The sequence below is a fragment of the Mustela lutreola genome, chromosome 17, assembly GCF_030435805.1.
Source record: "Mustela lutreola isolate mMusLut2 chromosome 17, mMusLut2.pri, whole genome shotgun sequence".
NCBI classification, from domain to species: Eukaryota; Metazoa; Chordata; class Mammalia; order Carnivora; family Mustelidae; genus Mustela; species Mustela lutreola.
Genome location: NC_081306.1, coordinates 39,666,569 through 39,691,915, shown reverse-complemented (window position 1 = coordinate 39,691,915; position 25,347 = coordinate 39,666,569). Strand labels below are relative to the sequence as shown.

The 25,347-nt window shown below is 48.9% G+C and overlaps 1 protein-coding gene across 12 annotated transcripts in view; it reads right to left on the bottom strand.

The window, feature by feature from the left end:
- The window catches only part of TRRAP (transformation/transcription domain associated protein), a 113,500-nt gene that overhangs the window by 38,778 nt on the left and 49,375 nt on the right, over positions 1 to 25,347 (bottom strand). For 6 of the 12 annotated variants that reach the window (XM_059155580.1, XM_059155586.1, XM_059155585.1 and 3 more), the window contains exons 31-52: positions 24,550 to 24,618; positions 22,139 to 22,192; positions 21,988 to 22,008; positions 20,221 to 20,340; positions 19,856 to 19,975; positions 19,270 to 19,434; positions 18,992 to 19,173; positions 18,356 to 18,554; positions 17,787 to 17,915; positions 15,456 to 15,722; positions 13,944 to 14,150; positions 12,791 to 12,949; positions 12,563 to 12,694; positions 11,689 to 11,799; positions 10,640 to 10,786; positions 8,931 to 9,144; positions 8,060 to 8,185; positions 6,073 to 6,219; positions 5,162 to 5,361; positions 4,364 to 4,485; positions 3,817 to 4,030; positions 1,473 to 1,652 (exon numbers count right to left, since the gene is read on the bottom strand). In XM_059155580.1, coding sequence (XP_059011563.1) covers positions 1,473 to 1,652; positions 3,817 to 4,030; positions 4,364 to 4,485; positions 5,162 to 5,361; positions 6,073 to 6,219; positions 8,060 to 8,185; positions 8,931 to 9,144; positions 10,640 to 10,786; positions 11,689 to 11,799; positions 12,563 to 12,694; positions 12,791 to 12,949; positions 13,944 to 14,150; positions 15,456 to 15,722; positions 17,787 to 17,915; positions 18,356 to 18,554; positions 18,992 to 19,173; positions 19,270 to 19,434; positions 19,856 to 19,975; positions 20,221 to 20,340; positions 21,988 to 22,008; positions 22,139 to 22,192; positions 24,550 to 24,618 — 3,285 coding nt within the window. The remainder of the gene's footprint in view (positions 1 to 1,472; positions 1,653 to 3,816; positions 4,031 to 4,363; positions 4,486 to 5,161; positions 5,362 to 6,072; positions 6,220 to 8,059; positions 8,186 to 8,930; positions 9,145 to 10,639; positions 10,787 to 11,688; positions 11,800 to 12,562; positions 12,695 to 12,790; positions 12,950 to 13,943; positions 14,151 to 15,455; positions 15,723 to 17,786; positions 17,916 to 18,355; positions 18,555 to 18,991; positions 19,174 to 19,269; positions 19,435 to 19,855; positions 19,976 to 20,220; positions 20,341 to 21,987; positions 22,009 to 22,138; positions 22,193 to 24,549; positions 24,619 to 25,347) is intronic. The other 6 variants (XM_059155588.1, XM_059155591.1, XM_059155590.1 and 3 more) reach the window with 2 other exon arrangements.

The following is a 25,347-nucleotide window of genomic DNA, read 5'->3' as shown; positions in this document are numbered from 1 at the left end:
ACCTGAGCCAAAGGCAGAGGCTTAACCCACTGAGCCACCCAGGTGCCCCATCTAATTCTTATTTATTAATAAAACGAGTAGATATTCCACATCCAGGAGAGGGATCAAACTATTCCTTTTAAAGCAACAAGGGTGCCTCCTCCTTCAAAACTAGCTGCTTTGCTTTTTAAGATTTTATTTCTTTTAGAGAGGAAGAGAGAGTGTGCAGGTGCACCTGCTCAGTAGGAGTGGGGTGCAAAAGGGCGGGGGAGGAGACTCCCCGTTGAGTGTGGGGCCTGACGTGGGGGCCTGACGCAGGTCAGTCTTACGACCCTGAGATCAGGATCTGAGCCGAGACCAGGAGTCGAACTCTTGACCAACTGGGCCTTCCAGGTGCCCCAGGGCAGCTGCTTCTAAAACCCAACACTCCAGGCAGAGACTGAGCTTCTAAGAGCCGACCACCTAAAGGAGACAGAGTTTAAAGATCTATGCCTGGAGCAGCGGCAGCCACTCCTCTCAGAGTGCCGAGGGCCATCAAGATGGGGACATGAGCCCTGAGGGCCAGCTCTGGGCTCCAGGGCTGCCCCTGCTGGGACCAGGTGGAGATTCGGGAGGTCTGCAGCAGGCTGCCAGTGGAACCTGCTAGTGCCACAGTGGGCATTCCTCCTCCTCAGGGTAGTGCTAATACAACATGGGCTACCCTTCACTTGGCGAGAAACATCGCCAACACCAGAACATCCAATACTAAGCAGAACTAATTCATGACAAGGTCAAAATTAAATAGCAACATGAGATGCTTATCAATTCAACCTAAGTGTCCCTCAACGGATGGATGGACAATGAAGACGTCGTGTGGCTACATACAATGGAGTACTATTCAGCCAGAAAAAAGAATGAAATCTTGCCATTTCCAACAACATGAATGGATCTTGAGGGCATTTTGCTAGGTGAAGTGAGACAAACACAAATACCATATGATCTTACTAGTATGTGGAATCTTATAGGCACAAAAATCTCCTACAGAGCAGACCTGTGCTTGCCAGAGAGATCAGGAATGAGCAGAATGGATACAAACTTCCAGTTATAAAATCAGTCAGTCCTGGGAAGGCCACGTCCAGCATGGTGACTACACTTAATAACACTGTACTGCACATCTGTAAGTTGCTAAGAGATAGAGCAGACGTTCTCATTATAGAAAATAATTTCCGTAACTGTGTGATAACAGATGTTAACTAGACTTATCATGGTGACTGTTTAGTAATATATACGAATAAACAGAGAATCATTACGTTGGACACCCGAGTCTAACGTAATTTTTATCAACTGTACCTCGATAAAAAAGGAAGAAAAATCTGACTGATGCAGGTACCACGTTCAGAACTCCGAGGTTAGAGACAGAACCTAACCCCAAAATCTAAGGCTGACAGAAAATTCGCCAACAGAAACAGGGATTCTGCTGTGAAAAGGAGGCCCCACGCTATCAGCGACATTACCTCCTCTTTCGACTCGCTGTTCTCTCGCTCCCGAGGCTCCTGCTTGACATGCGTGACCATGGCGAAGGCCGCTCGGTCGTGGCTGTCGGCCAGGTTGATGACGTTGGTGATGGACGGGAGCATCGCGCCCTGGCAGCTGGTGCCAATGGGAGCACCCTTCTCACACACCGCCAGGAGCAGCTGAAGAGGGTTGAGAGAGACAAAGAGGAAAAACCTAGGACATTCGCCTGGCATTTGGGGTGCAGGGACCCACGGTGAAGGCCTAGTCCTCTCGACTGGAGCGCACGTGCGGAGGACTCCTAGCCCACAGCTCGGCTGTGTGCTTCTCCCTAGCTTAGATGGAGCCTGAACCTCCCTTCCAGACACCCGTATCAGGGCCTCTGACTCAAAACGTAAGCTCAGGATCTTTCTCCCCTACCAGCCGGCCTTCTCCTGTCATCGACTCCTGCCTGGACTAAGTTCCTGACACATCAACCTTCTCTTCTCAAACCTTCCTCCTCACCCACAGGCGACCTGAGTGCTCTTCTCCCTGTGCTGCAGCCCCCAGCCCCCCGAGGCTTCCCACGGCCCCGAGGGGACAGTGCAGGCTCCTGAGCAGAGCTCACGAGCTCTTCTGTAATGTAACAGTCCCCCCACCACCCCCAGCCAGCACTTTCATGACTCTGCCCCAGGTCCCGAAATGCTTCGGCACTTCGCTTCTGCCCCTCGGTCTGGCTGCCCCTCGGCCTGGCACTCGTGCATTTTAGGGGCAGATATTTACTGAGCACCCCCTGGTGCTCTGTGAGGCCCTGGATTCGTATGTCAACTTTGTAGGAAGGCGTCCCTGCCCTGGTGGAGCTGAAGGGTCCGAGGGAAGGACAAGACCAACACCAACACCAACACAACAACAGACACAGAGTAAAAAACAAAACAGGCCCCCAACCAAACCAAGATGACACACACTCACTGTGGTAACAAACCCAGAAGACAGACAGCATCAAGGGTGCCCAGTGTCAGCCTGGGTGTCAGGAACGTGGCACGTCTGGGAACACGAGAGGCCTGCGGGGCTGAGACTAAGGAAGGAGGGAGGGGGGGCCAACACAGGGCTGGACAGAGGCGCAAGGGTCTGTTCACGTGGGAGCCAGAAAGACCATATCCCGCAAGCTGGGGTTTGTGCCGGTACCAAGGCAAGGAGGGACATGATCTGCTTTACTGAGGACAATTTTGCCACAATAACAAGACTGGTGGGTAGGCAGGAAAGTGGGGACACTGAGTCAACTGTTCCTCTCACCCTTGTAAGCAGTGATGGTGGCCACGAGAAGGAGGAGGAAGAAAAAAGGGTGAGAAGCAGGCAGGTGGCCCTGACTGGTAACACGCAGTGACGGACCAGACACGCAGAACAAACAAGGGAAGGAATGGCAGATCCCCAGCTGGTGCCCCATGACCTGTCCTTTCTCCGTCCGCTCCAGCATACCTACCGCGCTCAAGGTCGTTTCCATCTGTGTCTCTACGACCTGACCCAGGGCCTGGCACCTAACAGCAACTAAAAGTTCTCTTGAAACAACGATGCATCCATCAGGAACCACTCACCGTGCGGCCCTTTGCCAAGTCCCCAGCACGTGCTGTACACAGCGCTGTGGAACGCGCACGCGGCACCAACACAAACATGTTAGCAAGTCCTCCCTGTTGCCTGGTATACGAGGTCCCTTTCCCGAAGAGAACTTCACAAGCTTCAGTCTCACTGGACAAAGTGACACAGTGACCTGCTGGTTCCACCTGTCCTGCACCAGGAGACCAGGACCATCCGCCAGCACTGATAATGCACGAGAAGCTGGACGGCCCGGTGCCAACGAAAGACCGTGGATTTCAATCACAAGCAAACAAGAACCCAGGAAGGCTCACTACTGTCCTGTCATCACTGTCGTGGACATCTGACCAGCCACTGGAATGGTCTGACAGGCTTACACAGGCCCGGGTCACCGGCACTCATCACAGAGAGAGCAAAGCCCATGGCTCTGTCAGGCTGCCCTAACTTCCAGCTCTAAGAACGACGGGACCAGACAATCACAGTAAATCACATCCTGAAGGACAGAATTCTGTAGACAGAATTTACAATTTTTAAAGATGAGGAAAAAGGAGTCTTTTAGCTATAAACTATGGAACACTATTCAACTTTCTAAGAACTTAAAATCACCCCTAAAAAAACCCCTTGAGCTGAAAACACAGTTTTAAGTCTTTTTTTCTTCCTAGAAGAGATGAGAGCAGGTTAAGGTGGAGGTTTCCAGTTCCTCTCAGACAGTGCTAACCCTCTCCCGACCCTGGTTTTGGTGCTCGGGCCACAGATGCCAAGCTAAGCCCGTCCTACCTCAATGCACTGCTTAATCCAAAAGTGGTTCCCCATGGCTTCCCAATTCTGCGAACAGGTCACGTAAAGCAGGCGCTCGTACACCCGACGTTTCATAGAGTTGTCGAAAACCTCAAAAAACTTTGCCCTGATCAGAGGCTGGGCACAGCGCAGCCCGGAGAGGAAAGCCGGCTCGAGTTTTGCGGTCAGCTCGCTGCCCGACAGCGTCTCGTCCCTGAAACAGAAGGAGGAAAACGGGGTGAAGAGGGAGGAAATGCAGCAGAGGGAGCCCCCACAGGCCGCAAGCAAACAGGTAGAGAACCAGCCAGCGCTGACGTTCCGCAACCCCACACCAGAGCCAAGGGCGGATCACGAGGACCGCCCCCCCCAGGCCCACGGAACACTTGAGCAGAGGGTGTGCTAATGGCGCACCTAACGTGTGACAGATTTAGTACATACACGCACAGTCAAGCTTCAGCCATCATGAGAAGATTAAATGCCATATCAGTTAGTCAAAGGACACACTGTGGACACACACGTGCAGAATTTGGTTTATCGCGGTCATTACCTGTAGACGTAGTTCACGAGGTCTAAAAACTGGGCATTTAACTCGAGGTCTTCTGGAAAGCGCTTTTCTATGTAGGCCATCATTTTCACGAGCAAAATAGACTTCTCCCGGAGCGTAGGTGTCTGTATGAATTGGGTTTTTTTTTTTTTTTTAAAGAAATGGTCAATTACATCTGCTTGAGAAAAGACAGATTCAAAAGTATTCTAGCCATCTGCTCTATTCTCTCTTAAGCTCCTACAACTCCGTCAGTAAATCTTTGTTTTTAAACAGAAAGATCCTGGGTCTGACTATCTGCAAATCATTAAAATCAAGACAGCTGCGGATCTAATTTTCCAGAGGCTACAGTTCACTTTGAAGAGAAAGCAACTGAATTAAACAAATTAGACATTTGCAAGCATCCTTCTAAATTCAGTAACAGTCCCTCACTATTAATTTTTGGGGGCTTAACTTTACCCATACAAAGACTAAGAAGTAAGGTTCACAGTTAACATTTTAATGCAAGTAAAACTACATTAAGAGAAGTGACTACTTATTTCAAGCTTCTACGTAAAATCTGCAAAAAGCACAGTGACAAAAACTCATCTTAAGGAAAAATACTGTCAAGGCCAACAAAGGGGAGAAAACGTTTGCTGGAAAACTTTCTGGAGAAGAGATGAGAAACCTGTGCTTGAAACACACACACACACACACACACACACACACACACACTCTCTCTCTCTCTCTCTCTCTATCTCTATCTCTTTGTCTCTCTGTCTGAGGTGGGGGGCCTGGCCGGGGCATAGCCCTCTGGCTGCTCACCTGATTGGCTGCCATCGGGGAATTGTTTTTAACCCACTCTTCCACGATTTTCACCACAGCCCGTAGGATCTTGGCATCTGGGGATTTTTCAATTAGGGAGGTCAGGATGGCCTGAATGAAGTTCTTCCTCATCTCCATGCTCATGACGGCCAAGCGCGTCTTCACCAGCTCCAGACTCAGCATCACCAGCTCACCGGTTCCTGTTCACGTGGAGAGAATCACCCTAACAATCCACACATGTGCACCCACAGGCGACCACTCTGCATTTCGTGGCACGTCAGGGTCTGCCCATCCCCCCTGCCCCCCCCCCGAATTTTCTCCAATGATAGCTCTGGGATTTAAGGTGCTGCCTCACCACTTCCCCGCTACTCTGGCCCGTGAGGGTGGCCTCCTAAGAGCCTCTGCACAGGCAAGGGGACAATGGAACGGACGGACCAGCATGGGCCACCCAGACCCAGCCAGTCCCGAAGCCGCATTCCCAGCACTTCCGTCCCGAGCTGCCTCTAACAGCGGAGCCTAGCACAGCTCCTGCCCATGCCGATGTATCACTTGGGTTCCTGGGGCCCCGTGCTCAGGCCCAGAACCTGCGACTTCACTCTGCGTCAGGCATGACAGCTCTGATTACGCAGTTTCACAGCAAAAACCCCGAGACCGTCCTTATTTAGTGGTGAATGTTTCCCGTGAATGTGAAACCACTTAAAATCCCTTCATCCCCACATTCACCGATTTGGAAAGTAATTTGTTTTGAAAACGAGTCTCACTTGGGTTTTACGTGAAATGCTCAGACCCTCTCTATCAAGAGTAAACAGACAAGGGACTGTGGAAACGCAACAGGAATTCGTGTTCGGGTCAGAGTTCAGTTGGGGTGTTACACGAAGTCTGAGAAGACCCCTAGGGACGCTGGCTGTCACCTGAGGTTGCGTCTGTGCTGCCCGACGCCGCCTGAGGGCTCAGGTGCTCGCGGACCATCTTCTGCAGGGAGCGCATGAAGACCGAGATGAGCCTGTCTATGTAGCTCGGGTTGTTGCTGCAAGCGGACTTGAGGATCATAAGGGTCCCTAAAAGGCAGAAATCTGCTGGTTGGTTGTTTTTTGGGTTATTTTTTTGAGAAAAGCTTTTTTAAAAGGAACAATAAAAAAGTGCTACTTAAAACATTTTAAAATGCGCTAAACAAAAATGTGCTCTTTCTGACAAAATTATGGATGAGCCCCCAAATGTCAATATTCTAAGCTTTTGTAAATTCTTAATTCAGGACCAACACCAGGCATGAGAGCCAACTTCGTGCTTTGATGGCAACAACATTCATACCCACCGCTTGGATTTTATCTTTAGGTTATAGCGAAGTATCCTAAGTGTTTAGTCCCATGACATGCTTGGGATAGGGAGGGGTAGGAAGGAAAAAAGAAAATCCTTGAAAAAAAAATATGACTACCTGGACATGATAAATATTATAGAATTCAATTTGTACCTGTTCTGTAAAACTAAGATCAATAAAAATGAGGAAAATTGACATGAGAGCACGAACATGGAGTATGTGGGAAAAAGAGGTTTCCTTTTCTAGCTGACATGTTTATGAACATCCTGACCCTGATCTACACCTTAAAGTTTATAGTCAAGGTTCCCATTATACATCATAAAAGGGTACTAATTTGCCATTTATAGGTGCCATCACCACAGATTTGGACAATTTCTCAGTAAAGACTGAATGTTATGATCTGTCTGATTCTACAACAGGTCACCTCTGACACTTGTGAGGACAGGTCCATAACTGAGTCCTGGGTTGAGGACAGGGAAGGGAATGGTGTGATCAACTGTCCAGGCACCAGCCCCAGAGCTGCCCCTGGCCTGCTGTCACCTCCTCAAAGGAGGGAGACAGGGCCAACGGTCGTCAGCTCTGCTCAAAGAGAGTCCTCTGGAGAACTAACAAGATGTTTATGGAGAACTAATAAGACACTTATGCTCTGGAAGCCAGGCTGCAGAGTGGATCTACTCTATGATCCCACTTTTAACAAAGTCACAGAAGTATTCACCCATCTGGTTCTAGAATAGGAATAGCCAGCTTGAACAGTTAAGGAATCAATTTCAACTACATTGATCTGGCTCCTGAATTTCAGACAGCAAATAGTAAGAGTTTGGAAAACTAATGTATTCACTTTGCAAATTCAAATATAAGTGTTTGCATAACAAAGGCTACCTATATGTATATTTATGTCCTTGTATATAGAAAAAAGACACACGTGTCCAGATGTTAAGAGTAATTGTTACCAAGTAGAGAGATAACTTTTAGTTCCCTTTCCTTGGTACTTAACAAAATTTTATACAATGAATAAGCTTAAAAAAATTTTTCAGTTGCGACCCCCAAAGTCTAATCCTCCTCGGAGATAGGAGTTTCACAAAAACTAGACTTCTGGGTCTCTCTGGAGACCGAAGTTGTCCAGCTGCCCCGATTACCCGAGAAACCAATTTTCATTTCACCTGGGGCAGCCAGAGCCTCACCAAGCGGACAGGGACAGTTCTCGTCTTGTGAGTGGTTTACTAACAGATGACACACAATGAAAGGTAGCAATTCTCTACATGTGCACACGGCTTTGGCAGCATCTCGTGTTCGAGGCAGAACCACGTGAAAACAGGATCCACGTGATGTGAGACGATTCCCCCCAGTCCAACCCCACAGCTGAGGCTGAGGTGGGAGGGACTTAGGAAGCACAGACACCGACCAGTCAGGCGGAGGGTGTTCTCCCCCATGTGCACCAGGCCACACACAGACACCCTCAGCACACGTCAGCTCATAGCTCCTCTCGACATCCCGAGCCTTTCCCAGAAGGAAAGCTCGGACAGAGAGCACAGAGAGCACAAATGGAACGGCTGCCAGAAACACCGGGGCAGACACACACTCACCGAAGAGCTGGGAGGGGTTCGCGTTGGTGGCCTTCTCGTAGTTGGTGAGTCCCTCGTAGATGACTTTCCCGACGGCCGCGTAGAGGCACTCCAACTCTTCGTACTTGGAGGCCACGCTGGAAGTGCCTGAAACAGAAGCGCGAACGTGGGTCCTGTGGTTTGTGTTCTTGGGCCCGTCCGGGCTCCAGGAGGTAGACCTTCCTCACACCAGACACTGAGCTTTAGTTATCTTAGGAACTGGAGCAACTGGCCTGGGCCGGTCTCTCCTGCCGCAGGACGCGTGCTTCTCTGGGCTGCTTCTGACTTGACCAAGGTAAGTGACGTCTTCTCTCCCCAAGCCTGACTGGGGCATCTCTCGAGTGTGTTCCAGATAGGCCAAAACCTGATCCTGGCAGCTGCTCGACAGCTGACCGAACACGATAACCCAGCTCCCCTTTACTGCCTTAAGGAAATGTCACGTTCGGCTGATGAGAAACAGCATTTCCAAAGCAAGACAGAAAATACTACGTCATGACTGCTTATGCCCACTCTTTTTAAAGAAACGCTGGGGGCGCCTGGGTGGCTCAGTGGGTTAAGCCTCTGCCTTCCACTCAGGTCATGATTTCAGGGTCCTGGGATTGAGTCCTGCATCGGGCTCTCTGTTCAGTGGGGAGCCTGCTTCCCCCTCTTTCTCTGCCTGCCTCTCTGCCTACTTGTGATCTCTGTTAAATAGATAAACTCTAAAAAAAAAAAAAAAGAAGAAAAGAAAGAAACGCTGAAAGCAGAGAGAGGGACAATAAAACGCTCTCTACGGGAACCAGAGGAGGAGACCCTCAAGTGACAGGCTCCGTGCCCTCCCGTCCACTCAGGCAGCAGGGCAGGGGTCACCTACTTGGCTCCGTCGGGAAAATGCTCATTAGGCGGGAGAGGAGGCTGTGGACCGCTCGCAGGACCTTGGTGTTCCCGCACGTCATGCACGCGGCGACGCCCCGCTGCAGTGGTTTAAAGCTGCTGAGGATGGCCGGAGACTGGAGGACAGTGAGCAAGAAACTCAGCACTTCCAGCCCCGTGCAAATATTCCCGTAGTTGACTTGATTAGGCTGCTCCTGGAATGGAGAACACAGGTCACACACAGACGGCATCACTCCTCTGGTCCAGTCCATTACAGAAACACAAATCAGGCAAAACTGAAAAATTAAACATCCTTTTAAAAGCTCACGAAAAACACTAATACTCGATATTAAAGAGTGAGAATCGGGGCGCCTGGCTGGCTCAGTCCGTAGCGCATGTGACTCTCAAGGGTTGTGAGTTCAAGCCCCACGCCGGGTGGAGTGGTTACTTAAAAATAAAATCTTGGGAAAAAAAAAAAATTGAAAATCCCTAAAATTGGGGGCGCCTGGGTGGCTCAGTGGGTTAAGCCGCTGCCTTCGGCTCGGGTCATGATCTCAGGGTCCTGGGATCGAGTCCCGCATCGGGCTCTCTGCTCAGCAGGGAGCCTGCTTCCTTCTCTCTCTCTCTGCCTGCCTCTCAGTGTACTTGTAATTTCTCTCTGTCAAATAAATAAATAAAATCTTTAAAAAAAAAAAAAAAGAAAAGAAAGAAAAAAAATCCCTAAAATTGGTCTAAAAAAGCAATCACTGAATTTCACTTCTCTCATCTTTTTTTACTTAAAACACAAATATCCTTTCAAAAGGAAGTATCTTCAAGATGGCGGATCATGAAATCAATCTAACAGAAGATGCTAGCATTAGTAACAACAGAAAACGGAGTGCACGGTTGTTCCTTCCAACTTCTGTTTCTGTGGTTTGCACATACAGATGCAGACATGGTGGGCTGAGATAAAATCTCCCATTCACTATGGGAACAATGTGGAAAGCTGCTATGAGCTCAGCACACCACGTCATGAAAACGTTAGCCTATCACGTGGCAGAGCCATCCGCTAATGGCTGAACTTGACTCAACCGTGACTGCGTGAGAGGAAAGTAATTTGACCTTTGAAAAAGAAGAAAGAAATCGGCAGAAAATCCAGAAGTGTTACATAAGTTAGAATTGAAGCATGTACTGCACAAAGGCAGCCTGTGAACGCATGGTTTTCATAGCACGGAGAATCTTTAGAACCTTTCAAAACAACTGAGGCAATTAGGTCAGTCTTGGCAATGTAAAATAACAAAGGTTTAAAATGGGTCTGCAGCTGCCAGAAATGACAGGATCATGGTTTTTACAGAAACAAACCAAATAAAAAACCCACCTAATTAGTTCTAGGAGCTGATTTCTTTGCTACCTGACTTTACAGTGCTCAACAACAAACTGCATTTCCCCTTTAAAAACTCACATTTGTTTTAGAGGTTGACACATAAATCAACTGAAATGGTTTATCCCGATCCAGCCAGGAGGTCAGTTTAAGAAATGAGATCTCAAGAGGCAAGAGAACTATGATGTTTCCAAAGCTCCTTCCTTGGGGCTGGGGGCTCAAACTGATGTTTTAAAATTTTTTCCAGGGAGTGAAACTCCCTCCTTCTCCTTAGCGGCCATGACTGGCTGAGGGAACAGAGAGTTGGAGGTTCAACAGCCCAGGAGCAAGGGACAGACACAGGCACCCACCACACTCATCAACAGCTTGTCGAACCACTGCAGTTTGAGCTCAGACTTGGACCACATGTCTGGTCGCAGGGCGGTCTTCAGGAGAGTCACGCACCGGCGAGACAGCACCTCCCCAGGAGACCCGGCGGTGTTGGTGTTGTCATTGACCTGGAAATGCACTCAGATTCAAGGCCCCCTCTCACTGTATTCATCTTCCGTGTCACCCCGCGCAGCCCAGCTTCCCCTCCCCCGCCCCACCCCCAGCCACCAAATCTCCCGCCTGACTCCACGGGGCCTCCTGTGCTTCGGGGACTCTCTCGAATGGGGCCCTCCTGCTCCCTGGCTGGGATTGGGGGGGGGGCGTGTCAGGTCAGTGGTGATGTGCGCTCATTTGCGTGGTGTATGCATCAGGGGCAGGCAGCTCCCCAGAACAGGGACTGAGCTCCCTGCCATGGACCTCCTGGGCTGTGCCTAGCTCGCCAGAGCACCAAGAAGGGACTGGTTCGATCACTTAGCAGATTCTTCTCAGTACTCTGAAATCCTCACCAGTATGGTGAGACCTGATATTCCATTTAATAATTACACAAACTGAAGATTCCCAGATTCTTAAAAAAAAAAAAAAACTACTTATGATGTTTTTCTGAAAAGGAAAGATAAAGTTTCAGAGATAGGTTTCCAACAAATCCATGAAAATACATACTGATGTGAATAACAAACACAAGTTGTAAAGGCACTGAAATCACTAAATGTCGTATATAATTTATGTACGTTGGATCATCCTAGCAGCACCTTTATGAGACAGGTACCTTGGAGGTTAAATAACATGCCCAGTTTTAAAATGTGCCATTATCACCACGGAAAGAAAAAAATGGTTTTAAAATATCTTATCACTCATAAAACACAGGCAGGTTTCAGAAATATTAGCACATCATGAAATCAATGGAATCTGATACAAAAGAGCTAGCCTCGGACCTTGGTTTGTCCATTTCTATCAGACACAACAGTCTGGAATCTACTAAGAAGTCTTTGTTTTCAAGAAGCCCGAGCATTAGGCATCCAGAAAACCGTACCTGGCAAGCCACGCGGATGAGGAAGTTCACCACGGTGTCTGTGTGCTGCTTATCGATGGGCTTGGCAAGAAGGGAGTCTGCTCCCGGCAGCGACTGGCTCCTCCCGAACACCTATGAGAGGCAGGAAGAACAGATTCAACGACGCATTCCCAACGCAGGGCACGGACCTGCGCAGCCACTCACAGAACGCAGCCCTCATGGGGCAGACGCGGTTCTGGACGCTCCCCTGACTTCAATCTGGTTAAGAGAGCCGTGGGTGCTCTGCTCTGTGAACCAGGAAGAGCGGCTTGCCACTGCCATGGGCGGACACGTAAACGGACAACACCTCACGTGGTTCCGGGAGGCCAACCCGGATACAGACAGATGCAGAGACCACGTTCTCCGGAGGAATGGGGAGGGGAGGGACAGTTCCACCGGGGCAGCGAGGGACAGAGTCATCACCTCAACAAGGGGCGTGGACAGCGAGCATCCCCAGGGCTCTCATGGTGGCTGCCCTCCAACAAAATGGGACAATCATTTAAAAAACTGAATACAACACAGGTGCACCTTCTCAATGTCAATTTTCTTACCCTATAGTGTTTCTCCCTGTGTCTCACTGCAAGGAATGAAACTCTAAGGGTATTAGGGTATAAGGGGAATAAACTCTAAGGGTTTTAAACGTGCGTCAAGAAAACGCCATCTGGTGACTGGGGAAACACAGCAGGTAAGCTGGTGTCACTGGTGACACCTGCTGAGTGCAGCCTTTCCTAGGTGTGTCTCGGGCATGGTGCTGGATACTTGGGCATGCTCAAAATTTGTGGAATAAATGAACAAACCCCCTCGAGGAAGACCCCATAAAAAAGCAAGCACACAGGGCGCATGCCCACACGCTCACCGCACTGATGGCTCCCGTGGCCGTCCTGAAGCGTTTCACCTCCTGGGCGGAATCCACCGACAGGCCTCTCTTAATGGAGGAGACAGAGTTGACGCCTTCTCCACTGGAATTCGGGTCCATGTCCGAATCCGGCTTAAAAAAACACACACACACGGGACCTCACTGACTGATTTCTAGGGAGAAGCAGAAGCAATGCCGTCTGGGACGACACAGGTCTGGTAGCCATACCTGCTGGTCCTTGATCCTCTGCAGTTCCCACTTGATGACGACCTCCGACAGGTCGACGGCCAGCCTCCTCTGCTCGATGGTGACGCTGGGCGTGAAGCCCAGCCTCTGCATGGCGCTGACCATGTGCTGCACCAAGTGGTGTCGCACCGGGTAGTACACCTGTGGGCACGGGGTCGCGTCATGCCTCCAAAACCCGAGATAGTGCGAACATACACACACACACACGCACGAACACGTGCGCTTAAGGCGGACTCCTGCTCAAGACCACTGACCCATGGCCGAGCGAGGAAATTCTCATCCCCCTGTGGACGTGTGGCCGTTTACCAGCCCCCCCTCCACCCCAGCCCCTCGCTGAGTCACCAGAGAACACTCTATTTCAGCCCTTTAGTATCATCTCCAAAGAATGGTCAAACAGAGGGGTGCCTGGGTATCTCAGTCGGTTAAGTGTCATCTTCTGCTCGGGTCATGATCCCCCTTTGGCGCTCTCTGCTCAGCAGGGAGTCTGCTTCTCCTTTCCCTCTGTCCCTCCCCACTGCTCACAAGCAGGTACGCTCTCACAAATGAATAAAAAAATCATAAAAAAAAAAAAAGGAGAAAAAAAAATAGTGTTGAAACACTGAATTCTCTTTAGGTAGGCAAGACTACTAACATGTACCAAACTTCAGACTTGATGTCAGACATTCAGCCACACCAAGAGAAATCTACAGATAATATTTACATTTGAATCAATCTAACAAAGTGGGGCATTTGGCTCTAGAGAAGGAGGTACCAACGCCACAAAACAACTCTTTAAGCCAAGTTACCAAAACCGAGAGCTAACAATGACTACCTCCCAAAGCAGTAAGTCATCGGTACTCACGGCTACCCGTGTCCTTATAGAAAAACACAGTCCTAGACAGAAGCAGACACCTGGGACACAGTCTCTACACCAGAACCATTTCCATGTTGACAAAACCACACACATACATAAACACATGTGTGTGCGCACGCGCGCGCACACACACACACACACACATACCCATCAACGGACCAGAAGTAACTTTACTAAAAGGTGAATAGCCACCTTATTACCCCAGAAATTAAAGAGAAGCAAAAGGTCAAAGCATATGCCTGAACATGCCACACAGCCCCGACTACACTTCTTTCTACACACCTTGAAATGTTGCACAATCAGATGCAGAATGTGAACCAACTGAGGGACCGTGTGGCCCTCCTCCACAATGATCTTCCTCGTCCAGTGGGTCAGCATCTGGTGCCCATCCTCCATCCTGGCAGGCACCGCCGGGGTCAGTATGGCCATCGCTTGTCTGACAATTGCTCGGGCTTCCATCGCGTGGGCCTTGAGCAGACTGTGAAATACCTAACACAAGGAAGAGATTCTTACGTGGGATGAGAATGAAGACTCAGAGAAACAAGAAAAAACCCAATCACTGAACCAAGGCAGGGTATTTCTGCCAAACGATTTTTACAAAATTCCTTGGGGCTATCTTATTGGGAAAGAACACAGTTGCTTCCTCCTTCATTAAGTTTTGAGTGATGAACACATTGATTCTCTTCCTATCGAGCCCTCACTTTGAGCCAATGCTGGGCTAGTGTACAGTGCACAAAGATGAGTGAGACCTAGCTCCCCACAGGGAACTTGCTCTCGTGTAACCCACGGCTGTCAGCTGAAGCAGAGACCCTTTCTTTCCCGCCGCCATGTGGCAAAGGGAGCGAAAGGGGCTGCCGTGGGAGGCAGTCTTAGGCTAGTGCAAGTGAGAGGGGACGTCCTGACGTATAGAATGTCATAGGACACAAAGACTACTGGACAGGTGCTGAGGGTTGAGGAAACAGGAGAGGTGTTGGAAATTAGTAAGATTCAACCAAGCCCAGATACTGGGGGAACTAGAGTGTGTCAGGGCTGGTATCTGGCTCTCTGGCTGGGCGGACAGCGCCACAGACACATGCCTGTGGGAAGTGATGTCTGAGGCCACAGGCTTTGTCGAGGTCTTGGATTTACCACCACAGAAGCTCACAAGACAAGGAGTCAGAGGAAAACATTTAAAAGTGACCTCAGAACAGAAAAAGGGCGATCACTTATAAAATGTTAATGGGATACACCGAGTGCTGAAGTGTATCACCACCTTTAACTCTTAAGAGACAGTAATTGACACACTCAGGGTCCTAAGAATTTGTGATAGCAAAAAACAAACTCAAATCCAGCGCCGCCTGGCATCAAGGCCTAAACCACTGAGGAACTCAGGGAAGATCTCTCGTCGTCAACAGAGCATCAAGACAGCCTGAGGGTTCTGAAGCGCCTCATGTCTGTAACTAAGGAGTGGACTGGGCCCTTCCAGATGAGTTTCAGCAGACCAGAGAATGGAAGCCAGAATGCACTGTGTAGAGGAACATGAGGTGAACAAAGGAGACATTTTGTTGTTTCAACAGCAAGGCTGCTGAGGAACCAGAGAGCAGAGCAGGAACTGGGGAGGGAGGAGACACAGTCACGGAGAGCTCCAAGAGCGTAGAGATGGCAGAAAGGAGCATTTTTAATTGTTTCAGGAAAGACAACAGGAAAGTAGGCCCCGATGGTTGGGGGGAGGGCAGCATGCACATGCGCACAAGCCCACGGGGTGTTGGGAGGAACCAGGGGTGGGAGGTGAGCCAGGAGGGAGCCTCGCGGCACCTGAAGGACGATTTTCTTGTGTATGGCGAACTTGGCAATGATGTGCGCCAGCAGCAGGTGGCCACTGTATTTGCAGGCCGGGTCCACGCAGGCCTTGGAGAGCAGGCACGGCCATGCGAAGGTCATGAGGCGGCGCAGCTTGCTGTTGCGGTTCTTGTTGTTGTCGTGGATGTGGTGCGGGGCGTGCTCCACCAGCAGTGTGGCGAACTGCAGGAGGTAAATCCTCAGGGAGTCCAGCATGTCCGCCTGCTTCTCAGGGTCCAGCACCTGCGGGGCATGCAAGGACAGAACTCACTTCTGGCCCTGAACACTGCGACCTACGAAGGGTTCTACAACAAGCTTATGCTTTTACAGCAAGCGCACACACACACACACACACACACACACTATACGTGCATATATAACATCAAGTTATATATAACATATATAACATATAACATATATAACATATATATAACATATATAACATCAAGGGAAGCGATGATGTCACATCAATTTCCCTTTCACGTGCATGGATTAGAAACTCCCTGCATTTATGTCAATGGTGAAGGGCAGGCGCCCCCTGCAGGGGGTGAAGGTATCTGAGGGGACAAGGAGGGCCTCCTCTTTGATACAAGGTAACTGATTCAGGGTGGAGTTTAATTCCAAGTAATTGGGATTTTTTTTCCTAGTCAGTTATTAATGATCTTGTCCTGATTTTTGAGTATGGTGATCAGAAAATGCTACCCAGAAAACAAATCTCTACAGAAACTGTTACAGTTTTCTACGTAATCAAGTATCAGACAGATTCCTACATTTTATGAATATCAAAACAAAAGTACACCTCCAGCAACACCCCACGTGTCTCTACTGAATCTGGTGCACTGCTGGCATCCTCCTTCAAGTGGGCTTCCTGACCCCCTTCCGTCTACCAGAAAGCTCTGAAAGGCTGAAGTCTCCCCCCACAACTGTGCTTTCGTCAGGGTCCCTTTAGTCCTCTAACCCCCCTCTCCCTGGGCTGGCTGCTTACCGATGCCCCCACCCTGGGGCCGCCACCTGCCTGCTGCCATCTGTCCTCCTCCAACACTCAGATCCCAGCTCACTTGTGCCGCGTCAGCAGCATCCGACCCCAAAGACAGTCCAGAGAGGGTGGCAGAGCTGCCCAGAATAAGGCAAATATCACCACGGGGACTCGAAAAGATCCCCTGGGCTCAGCTCGAATTCCTAGAGAAGGTAGAGGTGGGGTGAAAACTGCAGAAAAGAGGCCTTTTTTTTTTTTTAAAGATTGTATTTATTTATTTGATGAAGAGAGATCACAAGTAGACAGAAAGGCAGGCAGAGAGAGAGGGGGAAGCAGGCTCCTTGCTAAGCAGAGAGCCCGGATGCGGGGCTCGATCCCAGGACCCTGGGATCATGACCTGAGCTGAAGGCAGAGGCTTTAACCCACTGAGCCACCCAGGCGCCCCTTAAAGAGGCCTGTCTTATGGGACAAAGACTATGTAAGGACCAATAACTGCCCATGGGAACAGTCCCCTCCACCTGGATCCTAGGACGGAAGAGTGACAGACGGGTGAGAAACTGAGTCCTTCCCAAGGGCGTTCAGGCAGCTGCGGCATGCTGCGAGGCATGCGTAGGGCTCACAGCATCCCAGCGAACAACGGGTAAACCACACGCTCCACAACCTAAAACTGAACTTTGCGCCCGCCAGCAAAGTTCAAAGGCCTGACCTGCGAAGGATAGCTGCGCCCCGTCCCCCCCCCCCCCCCCCAGGAACACTGGACGGGCATTTCTCAAGGAAACACACGCCCCCTCTGGTGCAAACAGGAAACGCAGCCGTAAGAAACGCACACTGTAACACCTAAGGTAACTTTAGACAACCGGGCTGCCAAGGCAACAGTTTTGCGAACTTGACAACAAAAGGTCCTGGGGGGGTGGGGGAGAAGGAAGGGGGAACCAGATCTGGTCTGATGTTCCCACTGGGTTTTGGTAGATTCTTTTGCAAAGCTAAAGATGAAAACTGTACTTCAAAAACGTCGACCAACAAGAGGGGTTTTTACAAAATAACTGATAATCTGAGTTTTTACTGACATATGTTCTTTTTCTCATAGGGCTCTTATTAGTGTGGAAAGTCAGTCTATTCTAAAGTGAAGATGCCTTTAAAACTGCACCAGTAAGAACTACAATGCTCTGCTAGAAATGAACGCACTCATGGAAAATAAGAACCTTAGGGAAATACACTTATTTCAACAAACCATCACACATGCATACACACACACATGTACACGTTCTCTCTGTCTCATTCACGCATCTGCTGAGTTACTTTTGCTGCCAACATATTATTAGTGATGCCACCTTGGTTATAAACACACTGGTGATGCTTTCCGGGTTATCGCCTTCTGGGTTGGGAGGTCCCAAGAGCTGCTCTCCTTCCCCCTTCTCAAAGCTGTATAAGAAAGCAGGATTCAAGATATGCTGCAGAACCTACAAAAAAATTTTAAAATGAAGGAGGAGGAAAGCAAAGCCATGCTCTTTATTTCTTTACGAAGGTGGGTTGGACCACCAGGGGGTCACTTTGCACCCGGGAAGCTAGAGCTCAGTCACAGGTATGACTCATCATCCCGACTTTTAACTCAAGCAATCAGCTGGAAAGGGAGAGTAAAACAGGAGGAAATGTGACATCAGTCTGTCTACTCTTCTCATGTCCGACAAGTCATTTTTTAAAAACAAGGACACTAACAAACCACTTCTCAGCACTGGTTCACGAGGACCTGCCGTATGCTTCTCAACAAGGGCATTTTCCTCAGCAACGGTCCAGATGCTATGTAAGTGTCACTAGAGACACAGCAGATGAACAGGCCCTCACTTCCCTAGGAAACGCGCCCCAATGCCCACAGCTCCCACCGTCTAATAGTGGGACTCACCTTGGCTTTCAGTTCATCTCCAAAGTTGGGGTCATTGAAGTCCACAAAGCGAAAAAACAGGGCACGTTTCTGAGAAATGTTGTAATTTTTGGGAATCTCTTCCTCCATATACTCTTTCAAGAACGTCATGTTGCAGAGAAAACGACCGGTGAAGGCCCGGAGCAGCTGGAACAGCAATTCTATATCGCCGTAATTCCTTCTGCGGGGTCAAGCGAGAGAGCACAGATGAAGTCCCGGCCCACTTCAGGACTAGGCAGGATCTTTGAGCTGCCTTTTATTTATTTATTTAAGATTTTATTTATTTATTTGACAGACAAGAGATCACAAGTAGGCAGAGAGGCAGGCAGAGAGGGGGGTTGAGCAGGCTCCCTGCTGAGCAGAGAGCCCGATGCGGGGGCTCGATCCCAGGACCCTAGGATCATGACCTGAGCCGAAGGCAGAGGCTTTAAACCACTAGGTCTCCCAGGTGTCCCTAAGTTGACTTTGGACAGCTCAAAGTCCCAGTTCGCTCTCTGTAACAAACGTGACTACACGTGGCCAGTGAACCACAGCTCAGCCTGAACTCCCAGGCAGGCTCTGCCTTCGCCTGCAGGACAGAACAAGTCACTCGACGGGAAGGCAAACAGATACACCCACTTGCAGTAATTCAGCAGACAGTAGGCCAGCAGCTTGGGCTCCTTCCAGTTGGTGGCAGCCATGTTCTCCTTCCGGTGTCTTTCTTGGAAGGTTTCGCTAACCCACACGCGTCTCAACTGGCTCACCAGAGAATGCTGATTGGCCAGCCAGGAGTCGTCATTCTTAACTATAATACTTATGATCTGTCAAAGAAGTGACAGGGTTAGGCAACTGACAGGGTTCTCTCTGTGTCATGCCGAGACTTTCAGGATTTCAGGTGCTCAGGGAAGAGAGGCTACCTTGATGGCCTGAAACTGGAGGTCCAGGCGCATGGTGCTGGTGCTGGGTGAGCCGGGGCGCACGGCAGTCTGCGTGCCGCCGGGCACCAACAAAGTGATAAACCTGTTGGGGTTAGCTGCCAGCACATCTCGCAGAGGTCTGGCATCTTTGTGTTTTAAGAAACTCTGAAAACGAAACAAAATAAGCCATTTTAAGCTTGTTTTTAAACAAGCCATTTCAAACTCACAAAAGATTTAGATATTCTGAATTCTAAGGTTCTTTCTAAATCTCTCCGGGCAGGCTAAAAAGTCTCCATAAGCACCCTTTAAAAAAAAAAAAAATTGCTTCTCAGCAGTAATAATACTTTGTGATTATGGGGGTCTCATAACCTCAGCAGCTCATTCATTTGTTACCATCACCAAAATCCTAAAGGATTCCTCCACTCTAACTTTCCGCATGCCCAACAACGATGTTTCTAACACTCGGATACATGACAGAAAAATAAAGCCGAGCCACTGAACAGTGAACTACGAATTTCAGATTTCAGAGTACACCGGCTGACACAAGTCTGCGGGGACCCCCGACTCCAGCTTCTCGTGCGCCCACCATGAACATTCTGCTCCACTGGGGGTCATTCAGCGTCGCTTCCATCATGAACAGCTCTACCGTCTGCGAGGGGTGCCGTGTCAAGAACTTGATCAGAGGCTCTCTGAAGGGACTGCCAGCCTAGAAAACACGAGGGGAAACGGCATCTTCTCAGGGCTTGCGGCGTCGTCGGTCTACCGACCTACCATGGCAGGAGGAGGCATGTCTCCCCCTTGTGACTGGTGAGCGCTACAGCCATAAGCAAATATTAACATCAGACATCTTCATGCTGTTAGAGTAATGCATCTAAAATATAACAACGTGAAAACATCACAAGCCAGCAGACAAGAGAAAGGATCAGAAGTAAGCCCGAGTTTGACCATTACCTCAATCAACATAGCCCGTTCTGTTTTCATCACCACCTCTAACAAAGGCTTGACCAGAGTTTGAGGTGCAGCTGGGATCAGATGAAAAAGGTTTATAATGGCTGAACAAATTTTCATTTCCTAGTGAAGAAAACCAGAAATTACAAAATAGGCCAATTAACGTTGCCAGCTAGAGATACCAACATTACTACAGACCCTACTATGGTCTAGCTCCATTCGCAAGGCTAGCCACCAGAAGCGAAGAGTTAACATGTAAAAAGCCACAAGTTGACCAATGTCAGGTTACTGCTGTGGCTCAAGGAAAGTAACTGCCCTTGGCCTTGAGATTTTATCTGTCCATGGAGGAGGAGATGGAGCTGTGTACACCTGACGTGATTGTGCTGTGTCTGTTTTCAAGAACAGGGCCGGGGGTTGGAAGTGAGCTGCTGGGTTGCCTGCACCAGCCCCTCCTGGAGGAGGGGACAGTGTTACGATTCCCCCGCTTTGCTGTGACATCATGGGGTCTTCCCGATACACTAAGGTCTGAGGGCACAGATTCCTTCTGCCCTCAAAACTTAGCACAAAGAAAGTCTTCAAAACATCCAGTATTTATCCTGAAAATTAGACATTAATGTAAATAAACTGACCATGGTACTAAGTATTTGTCAACCAGGCCTATGAGGCTGACACACTCCTACTGAAGCGTATGAAAACTGTGAAATGCCAAGATATCTGCACTTTTTAAGGTGCTAAGAGCTCCATGGTCAATGTCTCTTTGTTCCAATGTTTTGCTCTCAGTGGCAGTCCCCATGGTTTGGAATCCGCAATTCAAAGAGACCCCACGTGACCAGCGCCCTGGCCAGACAAGGGAAGACTCCCTGATGTACTGCCCTGCCTCGTGTGCAACAGGAGGCCCGTCACACTAAGCACAGTAAAACGGGGATGATAAACACTCGTCAGGAGGGACCACACCCCAGGGGCATCTGTGATACTTCCCCCAAAGCCTCTACCAAAGCAAAGGCCAAACAGTGAGCTGGGGAAGAAATGACAAAGCGTGGCTCAGGGTCACCCCACCTCTCCTGTAGAGCTCTCTTCTACAGAATTTCCAGGTCTTCACACAGAGCAAGCTCTGTTCTGAAATCACAACCTGCGCATAATGGCACTTCTGCCTTATGGGTTTTCGTTTTCGAAGTGCAAGCAATCACTTCTTTTGGTCCCCACACCACCACCGGAAGATAGGACTGACGGATGTGATCATCCCCATTTTACAGCAGAGGGAAAGCTCGGGGTCTGAATGTCCGAAGTCCCAGTGTCGGGACGACGTCGGTGTGGTGTGCGTGAGCGAGCGATGCGGGGGGACTGGGCGCGGAGGTGGTAAACTCCAGGCAGGCAGGCACTTGGCAGTGTGAAAGAAAATAGCTCCTCCCAACTCCTAGCAGGTATGAGACTCTCTGTGTGGTTTCCTCCCAAGAGGCTGTTAGATGTATGAGCTCATACGAACATTCTGAGAGCGAAACCCAGTCAAATCTTAAAACGGTGTTGACATACTGCAATTCGAACATGTAGAAAAACCAAAGAACTTAGACTCTTGCTTAAAACGTCCTAAAAGGAAACATGCGTGGCATCCGGACAGTTCACAGCAATGGTACTAATACGACTCTGCCACAGACAGACGATACGGCTCACTGCACTCCAAGGCACAACGCACTCTGTCCACCACAGAACCACAAGTCACAGCAAAACCAAATACGACAACACCCCCTCCTGCGTCTCCACTGGGATTCTCACCTCTACCCCTTCCATGGCAGGCTGAACCAAAGCAAAAATTACAGCATGAAAAAAGGCAACAAAAAGGTAAAAAGGAAAAGAAAAGAAAAGAAAATATAAACTGTTCTTCACAGTGCAAGTCATAAACTGACTTTAATAGGGTTGTTCTCACCTCAAACTGACAGAATGGAGACATGGAACATCTCCCGCACTCGGAAATGCTTTCCTGAGGATGGGGAGGAAAATCATCTTTTTTTTTTTCTATTTATGTTATTTACATAAAAACTTCCCATATACTCATACACAGTAAGGATTATTGGGGGGGAAACAAGACAGTAAAGACAATTATCAAAAAGCACACAGTCATTGGCAAATGCTCAGCAGCAAAAAAGTACACCTTCCACCCTTCAGACGTCAAAACAGAGCCCTTCAGAGAGTGTGGGACAGCGCATGTCCCTTCCCTATGTCAGGAATTTTAAAAGCAGGAATTTCGGAATCCTGGCCCAGGGGGAGAAACGACTGTAAGCAAATACATTTAAAACTCTGTTTCTGTTTCGAGTAAGTTATGATCTTGGGTGCAGCACTGACTTTAACGAAATGCTCTTCCTCTTTCCCAGCGGAGGTCAGGACAGTACCAGGTGGTTTAGCCCCCGGAACGGGGCACGTGTGAGGCCCCCACCCCCGGAGAGACCCGCAGGCTAGGACGCTGCCCACAGAGAACTGGGTTATTCTGGGAAGCTGTGTACGCACACAAGAGACACCGCACCGCAAGGGGTCAGGAGCTCTCCCCCGGGAGCTTAACGCTAAGCAGCAAACCTTCCTAAAAATGGTGCTTGTGCAGAGCTCTGATCTTCAGGGTACACAGCATCACAGAAAAGCTCGTATTTGTTTTATTTTAGTCAACTGTTTAACACGTCTTCAGTTGCAGGTACACCGATCGTGTAATATTATTTTGGGAGTCAACCAAATGGGGGCAGACTACGATCTAAGATCCATCCCCAACCCTGAACAACATTCATAAAAAATGATCAGAGCTCAAGGATAGAAAGGCGGCTTGGCCTCAGGGGAAGACAATGACACTGGGCACGCTTCTCATGAACCCACGGCCTGAGGCCACCCCCACAGAGCTGGGTGTTCCCAGGCCGGTCAGGAAGTCACAACACGTTTCTGTAGGAGCTGGAAGACTTTCCAGTACCCACAGCTCCGTCTCCTGCCCACTGCCTCTGCCCCATCCAAGAAGCCCTCCGAATAACGTGCCGTAAAAGTTGATGGAATCTTTCTGATCTAATGGAAATCATTCACTTGCCCCCTAGAGGTTGTTCGATGTTTATTCTAGAACTGTGCGTTTCAGAAAATTAACAGATTATAAAACAAATATAAAATTTAGAACAAAAATACCTAGCGGATGAGAGACGGGGAGGAAAGGCACAGAGATACCTGTACCTACTCCCAAGAGTTTAGGCTTTGAATATACACTCTGCTCTCCCCCACGAAGAGTTCCTGATTTTTCCCTCTGTGTATAAATAACAGACCTCCCAAGAGGTCATGGTGGTAGAACACTCCTAAAAAAAGTGTAAAATCCTGGTTTAATTTTGCTTTAGTTGGCTGTTTTTAAAAGCAGCAGGAATTGAGACTTACATAAACAAAACACCTTGACACAGGATGGCCAAAACAAAGCATAATAAAGCCAAAGGAAAAAAAAATTCCAAGTTGGGATGAAACACAGCATCCGACAAATGCGCGGAGGAAGACAAAAAGCCACGTTGATTATGCCTCTGAGGAGCTATAGCGTCCCCTCGTTAGGACACTGCCATACAATTTCACCAGGTGTAACAGGACCTTAGGGAAAACACGATCCTACCGATTGGACAGTCCTCAACTTGGAAAGTATTTTAAACGAATATTAACATACACAGATTAGATTCAAAACAGCAAGAACCATTATTTTTAAGAGTGAAGTCTTAAAATGACCAACATCAGACACATAAAAAAATTTACCTAAAGTAGCTTTCCCTGAAAGCCATGAAAATGGGTTTTCAAGTACTGGCCGTTTGATTTTTGGCAAAGAGTTGGGGTGGGGATTCAAACCCGTCAACAGACATGCCAGTATCTACGTGATGCTTTGCTACGTTCTCCTCAGTGTCTGAAGCCCTGAAACCTACACTTAGTTCCATGAGGCAGTGATGATGGGAAGCAATGGGAAACCACGGCTGAGGAATGCACACTCATGCAAATGGCAGCTGCCAAGAACAGTCTAGAAAATACACTTTATACACTTTACGGCAAAACCAGTAAAATTAAAAATACTAACATTACAAGCATCCCAGAGTTCTTATCCACGAAAACGTATTAAAGTGAACAAAAAGAGATTTTAAAAAAACACAAAAAGGAATGTTCCAATAATTAAGAAAAACAAAGGCAAACTGTAATTGCTAGTTAAAGATGTTCAACAACGTACACGACTATAATCACATAAACTGGGTTTCTGACCGGGATTTTAATTAAAAGCCCTGCTGCTTCGATATTAACATTGTGAACAGCAGTGGCATGGGTGCCCTTCCCAGAAGCAAACAAGTCACTCACGTTTCCGTCGCCCCTCTGGCCCCCTTTGTGGGTGAGGACCACCACCTCCATCCACTTCCGTAGATGTTGCTGTTGGAAAAAACAACATCCTTAGACATTCTTCTCTCACACGATATCAGTTCAATTCCATGCTGTTCTTAGATGAAAATTCACACGTAATCATTAATTTCCATCATATTCCATGTGAAGATGGCAGTGTTCGAATCTGAAACAGCCCGAACATTGAACTAGAGGGAGTAACCGGCATGTGCATCATGTTCTATGAGCAGAAGGCTGAATTCGCCCTGACGTAACAGGAAACATCCTGAAACCTGGCCATTCTGATAACGGCATTTTACCGCTGCGATCCTATGACCACGTTACTCTGCGCTGCACCTGTTCATGCAGCGCCTTGAGGAGCCGGGCACCAGGCTAGACACCCCCGGGGTGGAGAAGTGAACAGGCAGACATCATCCCTACCCTCGGTCCAGCTCGGGTTCTAGCGGGGAGAGCAAGGTGAACTCCATGGGCGCCGGCTGTGGCACAGTCACGGTAAGGGTTGTGGAAGAACAGGAAATCAGAACAGGAAATCAGCTGGAGAAGGTGGTCAAGGTCATGGAGGACCTTGCTGAGGAAGACATTCCAGAAGCACAAGAGAGAGCACACCAGGCAGAAAAAGGAGATGCAAAGGCCCTGAAGCCACCAACAGGCAGGCCTGGCCACTGTGTGTGGCGAAAGAGCAGCGGGAACAAGGAGGGGGTTGGGGGATGGGCCAAGCACGGATCCCATCTCGTCAGAGGCCGCACAAACGAGTGCGAA